The 16,723-nt window shown below is 35.1% G+C and overlaps 1 protein-coding gene across 3 annotated transcripts in view; it reads right to left on the reverse strand.

Moving 5' to 3' along the window:
- CDH7 (cadherin 7) overlaps nucleotides 1–16,723 on the reverse strand; it is a 123,108-nt gene that overhangs the window by 10,982 nt on the left and 95,403 nt on the right. For all 3 annotated transcript variants that reach the window (XM_082415889.1, XM_082415890.1, XM_082415891.1), the window contains 4 exons: nucleotides 11,817–11,953; nucleotides 10,429–10,550; nucleotides 9,630–9,747; nucleotides 5,231–5,482 (listed from right to left, as the gene is read on the reverse strand). In XM_082415889.1, the coding sequence (XP_082272015.1) occupies nucleotides 5,231–5,482; nucleotides 9,630–9,747; nucleotides 10,429–10,550; nucleotides 11,817–11,953 (629 nt within the window). The remainder of the gene's footprint in view (nucleotides 1–5,230; nucleotides 5,483–9,629; nucleotides 9,748–10,428; nucleotides 10,551–11,816; nucleotides 11,954–16,723) is intronic.

Here is a 16,723-nt window from a genome sequence, read left to right on the forward strand (position 1 = left end):
TTGCCATATATTGATGACATTTTTCTACATGAAAAATAATTGAGGCATCTGCTTGATAATTTTATCATGAACTTTGAATATGAAAATAACATCTCCCATTCAAGTGTACTCAGTGTAAATAAAAGAAACCTCATGTTCTGATTTTTGGATCATCTCTGAGAGAATTCAGGTGCAAATAAATTAGGATGACAGCAAGAGTGAGAAGGAGAGAGAAATCAGAAAAGAATTCACCCATAAAGTTAGAAGAATACAAATACAGGTGACAAATCCAATTTCATTTCAAATCTTGAGAAAAAAAAGAACTACATGTGAACAGCTTTTAAAAAAATACTTTCAAGGTGTATTTCTTTTAATCCAAAAGCAGTGATTGAGAAAAGGAGACCTAGAATCTGATGACTTAACGGCCACTAAAGTGTACCTCCTTTTCCTCCTCTGCAAAGGGCTGGAAATGATTTCTGTGATGCCTCCCAGTAATATTCTGAAACCTTCAGTACACCCTCTTCTATGTTACAAGTAGCTTTAATTTGTCACATCAGTGGAACACAAACTTGGCATGTAGTGAAGCATGCTTTTTTTAGGCGTCTAAAGTGCAGATGTGTCCCCAGTTTCACTCTTAAATGGAACTTGATCCTCAAATTCTTCTCCCCTCTTCACCTTGTTTTTTTCTAACAATATTTGTTCGGAACCCTGAAAAGGAATGAGTTACAAACACTGATACCTAGTGTCTAGAAATGAGGTGGTGTAAAAAATGAGTCATTTGTGCATCAGAAGTCAGGTTCATGCCAGGCTGTGCATCCCATCTGCACCCCTGAGTACTGGCTCTGGCACCTGTCGTAAAAACCCAGAGCCTATAACAGAAGAGACAGAACCAAAAGAGTAAAAGGTCCTGGTTATCTGCTCTAAAAAGTTAAGAAATCAGGTGCAAAGAGACTCTTTCTGAACTGAAATGCTAACATTTGAACATACAGATTACTAGGCAGAATCCTTACTGGGAAAAGGAAACTGTAGACAGAAGCACCTGGTTCCAAACTGTATTTCAGTACAATAGGTTCTGTTTTGACTTGTTCTTGTAGACTTGCAGAAACTTCTAAAAAACGAATAAACTATGGAACATAAACATTTGATTTTTAGAAATGCAAGAGGCAGCCCTCAACTAGCGTCTCTATAAGGAAAATGCTCAAATTTAACAAAAAGAGTAGTCATACTTAAAATCCCCCAAACCTATGACTTTACCCTGAAATATATGTATGGTGCACACACACTCATATATATCATATGCAAGAATGAAGTCTAATACAACTATTTCACTTACTTTCAGTAATAGCTACGTAATTATTTTAAATGAATTAGAATCACCAAGAAATATAAATTGCAAGGAATGCCTAAGTCACAGATGAAAGTATTTTCTAAAATGAAGTAGGCTTCATTAGAGAGACACCCTTTAAAAAAATCAAAGAAGTTAACTGCTGTGTATGATTAAATTCTAGGTAATACAATTTTATCTTACTCCTTTGAAGTAAGGTATAATCTAAACTGTCTGTGATAAGCTAGTCAAGTTATACAAACCTGCAGCCTGCAAAAAGGAGACCACAAACACATAAAACATTAAAACAACATTAAACACACCAACATTCACATTATAGAGATCGCAGACATAGAAGAGAAAGGGCCTGAGAAAATATTTGAAGAGATTATAGCTGAAAACTTCCCTAATATGAGAAAGGAAACACTCAAGTTCAGGAAGCACAGAAAGTCCCATATGGGATAAACCCAAGGAGTAACATGCCAAGACACACATTAATCAAATTGACAAAAATTAAATACAAAGAAAAAATATTAAAAGCAGCAAGGGAAAAGCAACATACAAAGGACTCCTATAAGGTTATCAGCTGATTTCTCAGCAGAAACTCTGCAGGCCAGAAGGGAGTGGCATGATATATTTAAAGTCATGAAAGGGAAAAACCTACAATGAAGAATACTATACCCAGCAAGGCTCTCATTCAGATGCAACAGAGAAATCAAAATTTTTACAGACTAGCAAAAGCTAAGAGAATTCAGCACCACCAAACCAGCTTTACAACAAACAAACAAACACTAAAGGAACTTCTCTAGGCAGGAAAGAAAAAAAAAATGTGGCCACAACTAGAAACAAGAAAATCACAAATGGGAAAGCTCACCACTAAAGGCAAACGTACAGTAAAAGTAGGAAATCATCTACACACAAATATGATATCAAAACCAGCAACCATGAGAAGAGGAGAGTGCAAATACAGGAAATGGGAAATGCATTTGAAATTAAGAGACCAGAAACTTGAAACCTCCTCTCTCTCTATATATATACACACAAACACACATACATATATATATATATATATAGCTATATCAAAACCTCTTAAGAACTGCAAACCAAAAAAATGATACACACACAAAAAAAGGAATCCAAACACAACACTAAAGATAGTCATCAAATCACAAAAGAAAAAGAAAAAAGACCTAAAAAAACAATTCCAAAACAATTAACACATGGCAATAAGAACATACATATCAATAATTACCTTAAATGTAAATGGATTACATATTCCAACCAAAAGACAGACTGGTTGAATGGATAGAAAAATAACATCTGTATATATGCTGTCTACAAGAGACCCACTTCACATCTAGGAACACATACATACTGAAAATGAGGGTATGGAAAAAGGCATTTCATGCAAATGGAAATCAAAAGAAAGCTGGTGTAGCAATACTCAGACAAAATAGACTTTAAAGACTGTTACAAGAGACAAGGAAGGACACTACATAACGATCAAGGGATCAATCCTAGATGAAGATATAACAATTGTAAATATATATGCACCCAACATAGGAGCACCTCAATATACAAGGCAAATTCTGACAGCCATAAAAGGGGAAACCGACAGTAACACAATAATGGTGGGGGACTTTAATACCCCACTTACACCAATGGACAGATCGTTCAGACAGAAAATCAGTAAGGAAACACAGGCCTTAAATGACACATTAGACCAGATGGACCTAATTTATATTTATAGGACATTCCATCAAAAAGCAGCAGAATACACTTTCTTCTCAAGATGGACCACATCTTGGGCCACAAATCAAGCCTCAGTAAATTTAAGAAAACTGAAATCATATCAAGCATCTTTTCAAACAACAATGCTATGAGATTATAAATTTACAGGAAAAAAAACCCTAAAAAACACAAACATGTGGAGGCTAAACAATATGTTACTAAACAACCAATGGATCACTGAAGAAATCAGGAAATAAAAAAAAATACCTAGAGAGAAATGACAACAAAAACATGACGATCTAAAACTTATGGAACACAGCAAAAGCAGTACTAAGAGGGAAGTTTATAGCAATAAAATCTTACCTCAGGAAACAAGAAAAATCTCAAACCTAACCTTACACCTAAAGCAACTAGAGAACAAAAAATCTAAAGTTAGTAGAAGGAAACAAATCATAAAGATCAGAGCAGCACAGGGAACTCAATATTCTGTAATAACCTTTATGGGAAAAGAATCAAAAGATGAAAAAATATATATATATATCTCCATTCTTTTATATATATAAAAAACAGATTCACTTTGCTGTACACCTGAAACTAACACAACATTGTAAGTCAACTATATGCCAATAAAATTAAAAAACAAACAAACAGAAAAACACCACAAAGGAAAATCTTTATCTTCTCATCTAGGTTATACAGCTACTATAAAATAAATACACAACTTACCTCTTATTAATATGTTTTGAAACCTGACAGAGAAATAATAAGCACTTTGCAATGGTTCCATATTTTTCAAAACTTACTTAGTCCCTTATACTCTACTTAGACTTTAATTGGGAATTATTTGCCATTTCTAATGAATTTCTAAAAGTTTTGGCGATCTATGTGAAGCTATATGAAAAAAAAAAAGTTTATTCCCTTCTAGATTTATTTGGTTAGCTGAAGTTATAGAAGATAATAACTTCCATTTTTATGAGATCATTTACACAGTGTATTAGTGAGTATATCTTAGCTTGGTTAATAGGTTGAGAACTTGCTTCACTGATAACGCTTAAAGTTTATTGAATGTTCACTAGATGGTTGGCACATGAATTATCTCATTTAATTTTCACAACAACCTTATGAGTCTAGTTCTATTCTTTTCCCCTTTGAGATTAAGAAGCTAGCCTTAGAAGAAGTAATGTTCCCCTGGTGAAGAGCTAGTACATATTGGAGGCAGTCATAAAAGCTAGGTTTTATCGAACTCCATAAATCTTGTTTTTAAACATTATACAATTCTGACTCCCATTGCTAAATTCTGCATTTACAAAAATATAAATGAGTTTACAAATTATATTAAACCCCAAGAAAACACAGAGTACAGGCTCAGATGCAAAATTAAATGCTTATTGTCCTTGCTGTAGGAAGGTACACTTTGCCCTCACAGAATGTAAAGGAATAAACCCATTACCCAATGCCCATGTTGGATACCTCCCAATTTTTAAAAGGATGCTGCATGATCTCTTATAAAACTGCAATTCTGAGTTATAAATCTAACTTAACCACATAATAAAGTAATCATGGAAAAGTACAATTAAATGTAAATTCTTCTTGGGAAATTTTGCACTGCTGAAATTTCAAACCTTTTAAGATTCGCAAATAATTATAAAACCCACTTTAAATCTTTTCTTAAGAGAGGTAGGATATAAAGCCATCATTTCTTTTTTTTTAAGCCCCCATATTCATTGGTCTTTTTTTCATTATGTATTTCAAACACACAGGCAAGAATAGAGACTAATATAAAGAATGTTCATGTCTTAAGGAATTAAATATCATAGATTCCACCCAAGGCCATTATTTCTAAAATAAGCAATATTATCAAAGCAACATAGAAAAAATTCTCTTTACTCTAATACAGTTCCCAGAATTCTAAAGCAAACAGCTGGGAGATATAGTAAATGTTTTTAAAATCTTGAAAAAATTCAATTTTAAACATAAGCCATTTAGCTTCACTGTTTTTAAAAAAATGAAATTGATAATTTTTCTGAGTTATCACTGGAAAGTGTGGCCAATGATCATGGATTGCTCTGTGACCCAAATACCATGGATTAGAGTATCTGTATATGTTCTCAAAAGGTATGAAGAGGACAAGAAAGAAGTTCTGACCTATGGTGTTGTGACTGCTCTTACAGAGCAAGCACTGCAAACAGTACCTACCCAGTAACGTCAGGACACAGGCCAGTATTGCGATCAGGGCTCCCGTGCTGAGGCCAGCAGGGAGGACGTAGGCCTCGGCGTTGCAGGTCTGGGCTACCCCATCTGCATCACAGTCACAGACACGGATGGTGAGGGTGTTGGTGCTGCTAAGTGACGGTGACCCACTGTCCACGATGAAGACTGGCAGATAATAAACAGATTGCTCCTGTCTCCGGAAGCCATTTCTCCTGGTGAGAATTGAGGCTGTGTTGTCTAGAGTAAAGAAAGCAAATGCATGGAACACAAGATTTCCGATGGACTCTGTCCCACCAAACTTTAAGGACCTAAATGTAAGGCCAGACAGTATCAAACTCTTAGAGGAAAACACAGGCAGAACACTGTATGACGTAAATCACAGCAAGATCCTTCTTGACCCACCTCCTAGAGAAATGGAAATAAAAAGAAAAATAAACAAATGGGACCTAATGAAACTTAAAATCTTTGGCACAGCAAAGGAAACCATAAACAAGACGAAAAGACAACCCTCAGAATGGGAGAAAATATTTGCAAACAAAGCAACTGACAAAGGATTAATCTCCAACATATACCAGCAGCTCATGCAGCTCAATATCAAAAAAACAACCCAATCCAAAAATGGGCAGAAGACCTAAACAGACATTTCTCCAAAGAAGTTATACAGATTGCCAACAAACACATGAAAGGATGCTCAACATCACTAATCATTAGAGAAATGCAAATCAAAACTACAGTGAGGTATCACCTCACACCAGTCAGAATGGCCATCATCAAAAACTCTACAAACAATAAATGCTGGAGAGGGTGTGGAGAAAAGGGAGCCCTCTTGCACTGTTGGTGGGAATGTAAATTGATACAGCCACTATGGAGAACAGTATGGAGGTTCCTTAAAAAATAAAAATAGAACTACCATATGACCCAGCAATCCCACTACTGGGCATATACCCTGAGAAAACCATAATTCAAAAAGAGTCATGTATGACAATGTTCATTGCAGCACTATTTACAATAGCCAGGACATGGAAGTAACCTAAGTGTCCATCGACAGATGAATGGATAAAGAAGATGTGGCACATATATACAATGGAATATTACTCAGCCATAAAAAGAAACTAAATTGAGTTATTTGTAGTGAGATGGATGGACCTAGAGACTGTCATACAGAGTGAAGTAAGTCAGAAAGAGAAAAACAAATACCATATGCTAATACGTATATATGGAGTCTAAAAAAAAAAAATGGTTCTGAAGAACCTAGGGCCAGGACAGGAATAAAGACACAGACGTAGAGATGGACTTGAGGACACAGGGAGGGGGAAGGGTAAGCTGGGACGAAGTGAGAGAGTGGCATGGACATATATACACTACCAAACGTAAAACAGATAGCTAGTGGGAAGCAGCCGCATAGCACAGGGAGATAAGTTCGGTGCTTTGTGATCACCTAGAGGGGTGGGATAGGGAGGGTGGGAGGGAGATGCAAGAGGGAGGAGATATGTGGATATATGTATATGTATAGCTGATTCACTTTGTTATACAACAGAAGCTAACAAACCATTGTAAAGCAATTATACTCCAATGAAGATGTTAAAAAATTTAATTAATTAATTAAAAAAAAAAACTTTATCTGACTTAAGTCACTCTCCTTAGCTTCTTTTGACAGAGAGCCGTATTTCCAAATATTGGTTCATGTGAACACATTTTAATACATTTAGGTCATGCTATATGGTTATATCCAAAGAAACAGTTATAAAGTAAAACTGAACGGGAAAATGTTTATACATCATTTATTACATTACCTGCAACTTTGTAAAAATTATACATAATATACCTTTTTACTAATCTTAACATTTCAAACCATATGCTTATAGAGAAGATAATAAAAATTAACAGGTTAAGTATTTTTGCATCATCATCAGAGAGCATAGGTGAAATTTCCAATCCATCTTTTCTTGGACAAGTTCCAAGCCCAAAATAGAAAGAAGTAAAATAAGCCACTCTAGTTTTAATTAAAATGAGTATGCATAGATATTCAAAAGAGGAATTATTGTGTAATTTTAAAAAATCCGTACTGGTACATAGGGTTACCAAAACACCATGTATATAAACATTTTGTCAGTGATAAAATAGGTCATTTGTGTTTAATTTATAATATATTCAATATTCTGTTTCATCTAACCTATTATGGTAATTATGAAACTTTTAACGGTGATCAGTAAGTCTGTATGACACAACTGTGATTTCTATATCAGAAATAGATTTTTTAAACTGCTAACAATTTGTTCAGTTAACTTGTCTTAATTAATTAATAATGGAATTTATGTGATTTTAAAATTTAGAGCAATTAATGAAAATATAATGGAAAAGAAGGAACACCAGGACCATAGTTTTACCCAGTGTGCTTTATCCAATGACATGAAAGAATGAACAATACTCTAATGAAAGAGCAAGCTGAAATCTGTTCTGTCTCAAACAGCACAGAACAGCAAGCACACATGAGACTAGAATTATAAATGTGGTAGGAAGAAAAGAGTTTGGTTTTCAGATTCCAGCTGGTAGGTTTTCATGTAAACAAATCTTTTATTTTAAAATGTATGAATTCAAGAGTGTTCATTAAAAAACTACACATGGAGTTGTTGAAGCATATTGTCTTGAGTATGTTTCTGTACCCTTGACACACACACCCCTAGTGTTTGCCTTCCAACCATTCAGATGTTATACATATTTATGATTTGATACACAAAGTTTTTTCAGAGTTATTGATTTGTAACCTAACATGCCTGACATCAAATCACACATACACACACACACGACACGTTGAGGAGCACATGATAAAATGACCAATATCTGATGTATGTGATTTTTAAATTTACAGCAATGTTCACATGTTGAGGAACATAATGTTCACAAAAGAGATCATAAAATTCATCATGTTCTGTATGTGCTTCCTAAAATGGAAGTCAACGGATGAACTGACGTTCTTTCTTCCTATTCCTTATGTTTTCCTCCAAGATTCCCACAGACGAGGGAGCTCTGGGCTTGCCCTTGGGGAAATCTTTCAGTTGTGTGGCTGTGTCAATGTCCTGGAAATCCAGCCATTTTAGTGCCTGTGCTGTCCTACAATCGTGGTACTGGATGATGACAAATGGGGGAAATGTTCAGACCCTTCTTGGGAAAATCATAAACTCCCCTCTCTGCATCTGTGCTGGATGAATGCAAAATGCTGAGAACTGTCCTTTCCAACTATGATTAAGTCAGAGAGTTTGGGATTACCCACATAGAGAATGTGCTTCCTTTTATGTTACTACGGGGAAAAGACAGTATCCTCATTTAGCAGAGAGCGGGATCAGAAACATGTATTATTTTCAGATTGAATTTCTGAGGCCAAAGTTGAATTTCCTGCAGTAAAATAAGTGGTGGCTTCAGGCAAAAGCACTTATAATGTCCATCTTCTGAAAGCAAGTATTTTTAGATAAGCCAGACTTAACAAATTTATTTCTACGTTTTGTTTTTCTGAAAGCTGAGTAACACATTCAGACTGGAAGAATTACAATTCCTAGATTGTTGGGGTATACTCCTTTCTCTTTATAGAGAGAGAGAGAGAGAGAGAGAAAGAAGAGTATTCAAAATTAGACAATAGACAGCAAGTTCTCATGCTTCCTTTGAAAGTTTTTACAATTGTCTATATACTGTCTCTATGTCTAGAAGTATATATATATATGTTTATATAATTGAGCAAAACCAGAATCTACCTATAGGTATTTGTAAAAATGTTTCTATAATGACATTTATAAAACTGATTAAGAGTGTTTATCTTTGAAGCAGAGAAATGGGATTCGGGATGATAGGGAATTCTTTGTTCTTTTTTAATTTTATATTTCTTTGCATAAAGAGTATATTTGTTATTTGCATGGATTACTTTTATTTTTATGTTAAAAATAAAACAATAACTGATGTTGGCATTGAAATATTAAGTCAAAGTTGATTTAGGTTGTAATGTGTTAAGTCCAATTATTTTCCTAACCTCTCAGGTTATGCCTAGGTAGTATAATCCTTGTTAAGCCATTTAGCTGGTCCTCAAGTGATTAGATACTCTGGATTAAGAGCCTGGTATACACGTAAGGAAGCAAATGTCTAGAAGACAGAGAGAGATCTGGCTTCCCCCCTTCTTTGGACTTAGGCCTAAAATGATTTAAGTAGCAGTTTCTTCTTCATGACAGCAAATCCATAGATAAAAATTACTTAAGGGGCTCACTGCCCTTTAATTAATGTCCTTGCTGGTATGAAGAAAAAAAAAAAATTACATCATCAGCATTCCTGAGTGAGAAAAAGTACTTGCTTAGAAAGCTTCTACCTGTTGCCTCCTCTGACGAAAGAAATTACACCTTACCTTTGTTATCCTTCAGTGAGAAGTTGTGGTTATTCGTTGCATCCGTTGTTAAGCTGAAATGAAACTGGTGTCCATTGGATGGCTCATCTTTATCGACAGCACTGATTTTCTGGATAACCTAGGAACAGAGAATGCAAAACTTGAAAGCATGTTGGTGTGCTCAGCTGTTTTGTGAGGCAGGACAGAGCAACTTCACACGGATGATAAACACCATCTTCCTGAATGAGCTGTGTGAGGAGAGCGGGGAGGCGGCGGTGTCAGGTGTACTAATATGAACCCAATCTAAAAAGGGCTCCGAAAATCAAATCATGTCCTTTTCAGAATTCATATTTGAATTTACTTTTGTGAACCTCAGAAATAAGCTGTACCAACTGATTATACCATGTCAGTAAACATCACAGGACACTGACAATATAGATGAGTAGACCAAACCACAAGGAGATTACACTACACTTAATTCGTACAACTTCAAGGTACTTCAGCCCCGCCGTGTAATGTGGGAAGCGGCCCAATCGAGCTTAACATGCTATATTTCTCCTTAAAAAAGCCTAAGCCCTTAACCGTTTAGCACGGCTTTTACAACGTTTACCTTTTCTTCCAGAGGAATTTTCATCATCCCAATTAAACGGAATTTGAAAGTTCCTTTAATATTAGTTGATGCTACACATCAAAGCGTTAGTTTTGCTGAAACACGCTGATTATATTTTATCTTAAAGCTGGCAGAATTTCAAAGGCAACCGCCGCCGGGCATCTTTAAAGAAATCACGAACGAGGAGCGTGGTATTCTGGAGACTCTCACCTGGCCTGGCTGGGCGTTTTCACAAACGGTGGTCTCATAGTCCATGGCAAATTCAGGGGCGTTGTCATTGATGTCAAGTATAGTGATGGCCACGTAGCCTCTTCCTATTTGAGATGGATTCTCTAATAAACGGGAAAACGTTTTTTTCATTTACAGGCACACCTCGTTCTATTGCACTTCACCTGAATGCACTTTGCAGATATTGTGTGTTTTACAAATTGAAGGTTTGTGGCAACCCTTCATCAAGCGAGTCAATTGGTCCCATTTCTCCAATAACACTTGCTCACCTTGTGTCTCTGTCACATTTTGGTAATTCTCATAAGATTTCAAACTTTATTATTATTACATGTGTTATGGTGATCTGTGATCAGTGATCTTTGATGTTCCTAATGTTCCTACTGTAACTTGCTGAAGGATCACATGACAGTTAGCATTTTTTGGCAATAAAGTATTTTTTAAATAAAGTGTAAACATTGATTTTTTTAGACATAATGCTATTTATTATATACTTAACCGATTACAGTATAGTATAAACACAACTTTCACATGCACTGAGAAACCAAAACATCTGTGTGACTCCTTCATTGTGGTATTCACTTTACTGTGGTGCCTGGAACTGAACCCACAATATCTCCACAGTCTGCTTGTTCTCAGAGTAAAGCTATTACTCCAACCCCATCTTACTTAGGAAACTCATATTTAAAACGATTAGAATCAACCAAAAATGTTTGCCTCTCTAAAGCACCATCTAATAAGGAAATGACTAAGACTTGAATAAAATCTAGAACCACAGCACTGTAGACTTTAAAGGGAGCAACGCAAACTCTGATCCAAATGTCATACACACACACACAGTGACAAATAAGCCAGGAATTTCAATATTCTTTGATGCTAGAGCCGATTTTTGTATGAATACGTGTATATATTATGTACCTATTACATATGTATATAACATGCACACAATATAATTATGCATTGTTCTCTCAATGTTTTTCTTATCACGGACCAAAATTAGTTCAATATGAGAATGTTGAAATCTGGGTGTCTTGGTTAGAGATCAATTTACTATTTTTTTGTAAACTACTGGACCAACCCCATGTCAGCATAAATGCAGCACATAAAGTATGACCACAAAACAAGCAGAAACCGTCTGAGGGTAACTCGGGCGCATTATTTTACGGTAACCTCTTTTCACTAACTCTGTAAGTATTAGCAAATAAAGTTAGAGAATATAAATATTTCGCAGCTTGAAATTAGAAAATTTCAAAATTTTGCTGAATTCAAACAAACACCTAGTAAAATTCAAGTCGAAACTGTAAACTCATGTCAACCCATTCTCCACTCTCAATGTCCTCCATCCTAATTTAATGTTAAACCTTACAACTTACGGCTCTCCATTGCAAGGACTGTGATATTATGAACAGCATTTGTCTCTCGATCCAGAGATTTGGCGGTTGTAATAACTCCACTGTTGGCATCAATATTGAAGTATCTCTCCAAGTCTGTGTTTCTGTCAATTGAATACCTAATTGAATATTTAAAAAAACAAACACTTCAATATTTGTTTGATTATAATTTGCTGAATTTATTTCATTAATTGCACAGCCAATCACCAAATTCTGCTGACTCCATGATCTGTCATACTAACATAAAATATGTCTAGTTTAAAACTTCACCAATGTTCCAGTTGATTCATAACCTGCTTGTTAGTAATCTCTGCTTTTCTGTCCAACAGTACAAAATAAAGACAATAGTATAATTATCTTCACAGTGGATTTGAATATGCCGTTATAAATCCAAACTGTGGCTCCTAAAAAACATTCACATCAAAACAAAAACAAAAACAAAAACAAAAAAACATTCACATCAGATTTAGAAGCCCTGGTCACGATTAGAGGTCCCTCTAAAATGAAACATATGTAGACATCTGACCCATTCACATATACTTAGAAACATCTTTTGTCTTAATAACACCAGGTTGGTCTTAACCTTTCTGTTTTTATATTGCTCACTCGGGGGCCTTGACCAGGGTTCCACAGACATGTTTCAAAGCAGAACCCCTCAGTGTGGAGAAAAGGGAACCCTCCTACACTGTTGGTGGGAATGTAAATTGGTACAACCACTATGGAGAACAGTATTAAGGCTCCTTAAAAAACTAAATATAGAACCATCATATGGTCCAACAATTCCACTCCTGGGCATATATCCAGAGAAAGCCATAATTCGAAAAGATACATGCACCCCAATGTGCATAGCAGCACTATTTACAATAGCCAAGACATGGAAGTAACCTAAATGTCCATCAACACAGGAATGGATAAAGAAGATGTGGTATATATATACAATGAAATATTACTCAGCCATTAAAAAGAATGAAATAATGCCATTTGTAGCAACATGGATGGACCTAGAGATTATCATACTAAGTGAAGTAAGTCAGACAGAAAAAGACATATCATATGATATCACTTATATGTGGAATCTAAAAAAGTGATACGAATGAACTTGTTTACAGAACAGAAGCAGACTCACAGACTTTGAAAACAAACTTATGGTTACCAAAGGGGAAAGGTGGGGGGAGAGATAAATTAGTAGTTTGGGATTAACATATATGATATAATCAACAAGGACCTACTGTATAGCACAGGGAACTCTACTCAATATTCTGTAATAACCTATATAGGAAAAGAATCTGAAAAAGAATGGATATATGCATAACTGAATCACTTTGCTGTACACCTGAAACTAACACAACATTGTAAATCAACTATAATCCAATATAAAATAAAACTTTTAAAAAAAGTAGAATGCCTCAAATTACATAAATATTTTGGCATGTAAAGGCTTTTCTCAAAATATCTCTATCTAAATATTAGTAAATAACTACCACTCGTATTCTTGTTCAATTATGCTATTTTTTGATTCATATACAAAATTCTCCCTTCCCTCATTAATGACTATCTTCAAATGTCCTTGTGTTTCTAGGTGGGTGAAATAAGGACTCTCATTTAAAAACAAATAATTACACAAATGAACAAATGAACAAACACATAAACACACACCCAATTTCAGAAAGTATTCTCTGTTTCCATAGTAGTTCAACTACTATTATTAAATAGAATCATCTACTACTAGTCTGCTATATAACAAGATGCAAGAAACTTAAAAAGGAAAGAGAAGGCATAGGAAAATGTTACAAAAAAACTGACCACAGATCAACAAATATTATTGTCTTTGTGCAACAACAGGTATTTGAGAATATTACAAAGTTATTTTTGATGGCTTCTGTTTTCTTGATGGCATAGGAGACAAGGTTGTCAGCTAAGACAGAGAGGAGAAGGTGGTTTGAGGAGGAGAGAGAATTCCTTTTTTTAGAAGAGACAAAAATGCATATACTAGGGAGAATATAATGGAATAGCTGAGCATCGTGGATTGCCCCTTTGAGATTTATGTACATTGACTTAATGTAAAACCAGTCATCCCGTTTGTCTGTCTTGCTTTGTTCTCATCTATGTATTTGAAGATGCATAAAAAGGAGAGGGTTGGGTTTAACCAGTCATGGACAATGAGAGGAGAGGAGGGTTAGGAGGATAAGGGTACCAACATGTGAGTGATGATAATGAAGGTCCACGGTCTCTAAGGTTTGTAAGAGAGAACTGAGGAAATAAGGGAAGGCAGATTGACATCGAGAAGATTCTGGTAGCACCAATTGGTGGTAGGACTTTACCAGGATGCAGAATTGCTGGAGTGGGAAGTAGCAGACAGAGAATGAGATACCTGAAGTCGATTTTCAACAGTAGTGTATCTATGAGAGTTAGCAAGCCAAGGGTATGTTCATAAGAATCTATGACAAAACTGAGGCAGAGAAACAGATCAGTAAAGTCAAGACGACCAAGAAAGTGAGAAGCCAAAAGTGACGGTGGGGAGAAATAAAATAATCTGCGTACTAAAATCCTCAACAAATCAGTGTGATTACTATATATTTGATGGTTGATAGCAACATGAAAAATTTTGAGTAAAGTATGGTGATGCATTCTACAAAAGAGTTGACAGTTTGAAAGGGAAAAGAAAATTAAATAGTTTGAAAATGGCAAAGGCAGTACAAAATATACTCACCCTCACCTCCAGTATCTGTGCTACATGAGATATGAGAGGAAAAATAAATCTTGAGTTTCCCCATACCCTCTACTTACCATCCTTTTACTGTAGCTAAGTGTCTTTATTCAAATCAAAATCAAACCATTCTACTTGAGCTATCCATCCTATCTGCTGACCTCAAGAATGTTTCTCCTGGGATTTGGATCCTTTTCCATCTCTATAGCTTTATTTGAATCAAAAACATGTGTGTTTTCTATTTTAAAAAACAAATTTCTTCCATTTGTGTCAAGTTCATCGTTGGCCTCCACATTGTCAAATCCATTGTTCACTTTTCTTTTCTTTTCTTACTATCTCATTTAAATTTACCACAATTGACCACTGACAACTCCTGAACACACATTCTCCTTCTGCCTTTATTAAAACCACATATTCCCTGTTGTTCTCCTACCTCACTCTCTGCCCCCTTCAGTCACCTCGGCTGGTTTACCCTCCCCTTTGTGATCTTTAACTACTCGCACTCCCCCAAAACCTTTCCCACAGATTCCCTTCTCTTCTTTGTAAAAACACTTTTCCTTGCAACTTACAGAGTCCTATAGCTTAACTCACTTCTATATTTTTGATGACACCTACATTTATATAAAATCTCCTTGGCCAACCAAACTTACATATTGAATTACTTACTTAGTAGAACCACATAAATACACAACGTGCCCTGAAATGTAACATGCCCAGACTGATGTTGTCTCCTACCAACCCCCAAATCTCCTCCACCCTCACGCCTTTCCACCTGAGCAAATGACACTACCAGTCACTTGGTTACTCAAACTAAAAACCTAGATTTGTTTTTCTTTCTTGTCTCTGCATCCAAGTTGTCAATAGTACTTGACGGTAGATATCATTCCAAGCTACCGCCTACTTTAGCCTAGACTTTGCATCATTTTACTCCTTATCAACATACTTCAATTCTTATTGTCTACAGTCTACTTCCCACACAACAGCCATGCAAACAAGAAATGAGTTTATTTAATGTTAAAAATAGACTTTAATTTTCAATTACATAGAAGACCTAGATTTTCTCCTCTGAAATGTTGCTTTAGTCAAAACATTATATGCCAATATTTCATAGTATTAACGTATTCTCTATGTATGCAACGATTATACATATATAATTATTTAATTATATGTATAAATATATATTATATATATAATCCAATGGTAATAGAATAATTAATATTAATGTATGACATGAAGATTATAACTCAATACCCATGCACTCATGCATCAATCGAGCCAATACTAAAAGCCTGAATTGTTCATTTTTTTCAAACTACTATGGTAATGTTTGTATATTCAGGAAAAAACAGACTTTTAGATTCTTACAAAGCAAAAAGGCCTTGAACTTGGCATATATCTGTCTTAATGAGTTCATGTAATCCCCCACTGAGCTAAAGTCAATAACTAAAACATTTGCCTCTATTATCAATAGTCTCAAAACTCCCAGCATTCGAATAAAGGATATTAAACTTGAGAATTCACTTAATATGTTAAATATCTCCAACTTCTGTTCACCTCACAGAAAAACCCCTATATCTTTTGGGGATGTAGTTATCACCTATGCTTCTATAAATTTTGAGAAGAATGGACACCAAAGTTTCTATCATCCAAATATTAATTATTTCTAAATCACAAACTCTGTAGCTTCCACTTATAACTTGAATGTATCTTCATTTTTTATTTCTTTTAAATTTTTTTCTTCCAGTTTTATTGGGATATAATCGACATACAGCACTATATAAGTTTAAGGTTACAGCATGATGATTTGACTTATGTACAACATGAAATGCTTACCACAATTCAGTATATTTTTAAATAGTTATAACTCTTACTTAGCTTTCATTAAATAGCCTCATATATATGTCTTTGATATTTCATGAATTATTCTGATATTCTTATGTCTCCCTTTCACTCATTCATACATTCAGCAATTAATCTGGAGGACCTGCATGCGACGCTCTATCTCTGGAAATACAGTATATAAACAAAATATTTTGAAAGGTAGCAATCTATAATAAGCATTTAGGAGAAAACCAACAAATTGCTATTCTCAATGAAGGAAACTGGCACAGGTGTGGGGAGAAAATGAGGAATTATCTTGAGAAGAGGTGGAAACCTGGGCAAGAACCAGGAGTAGACAAAC

Source organism: Balaenoptera physalus (genome assembly GCF_965194825.1).
Source record: "Balaenoptera physalus genome assembly, chromosome: 12".
Taxonomy (NCBI): domain Eukaryota; kingdom Metazoa; phylum Chordata; class Mammalia; order Artiodactyla; family Balaenopteridae; genus Balaenoptera; species Balaenoptera physalus.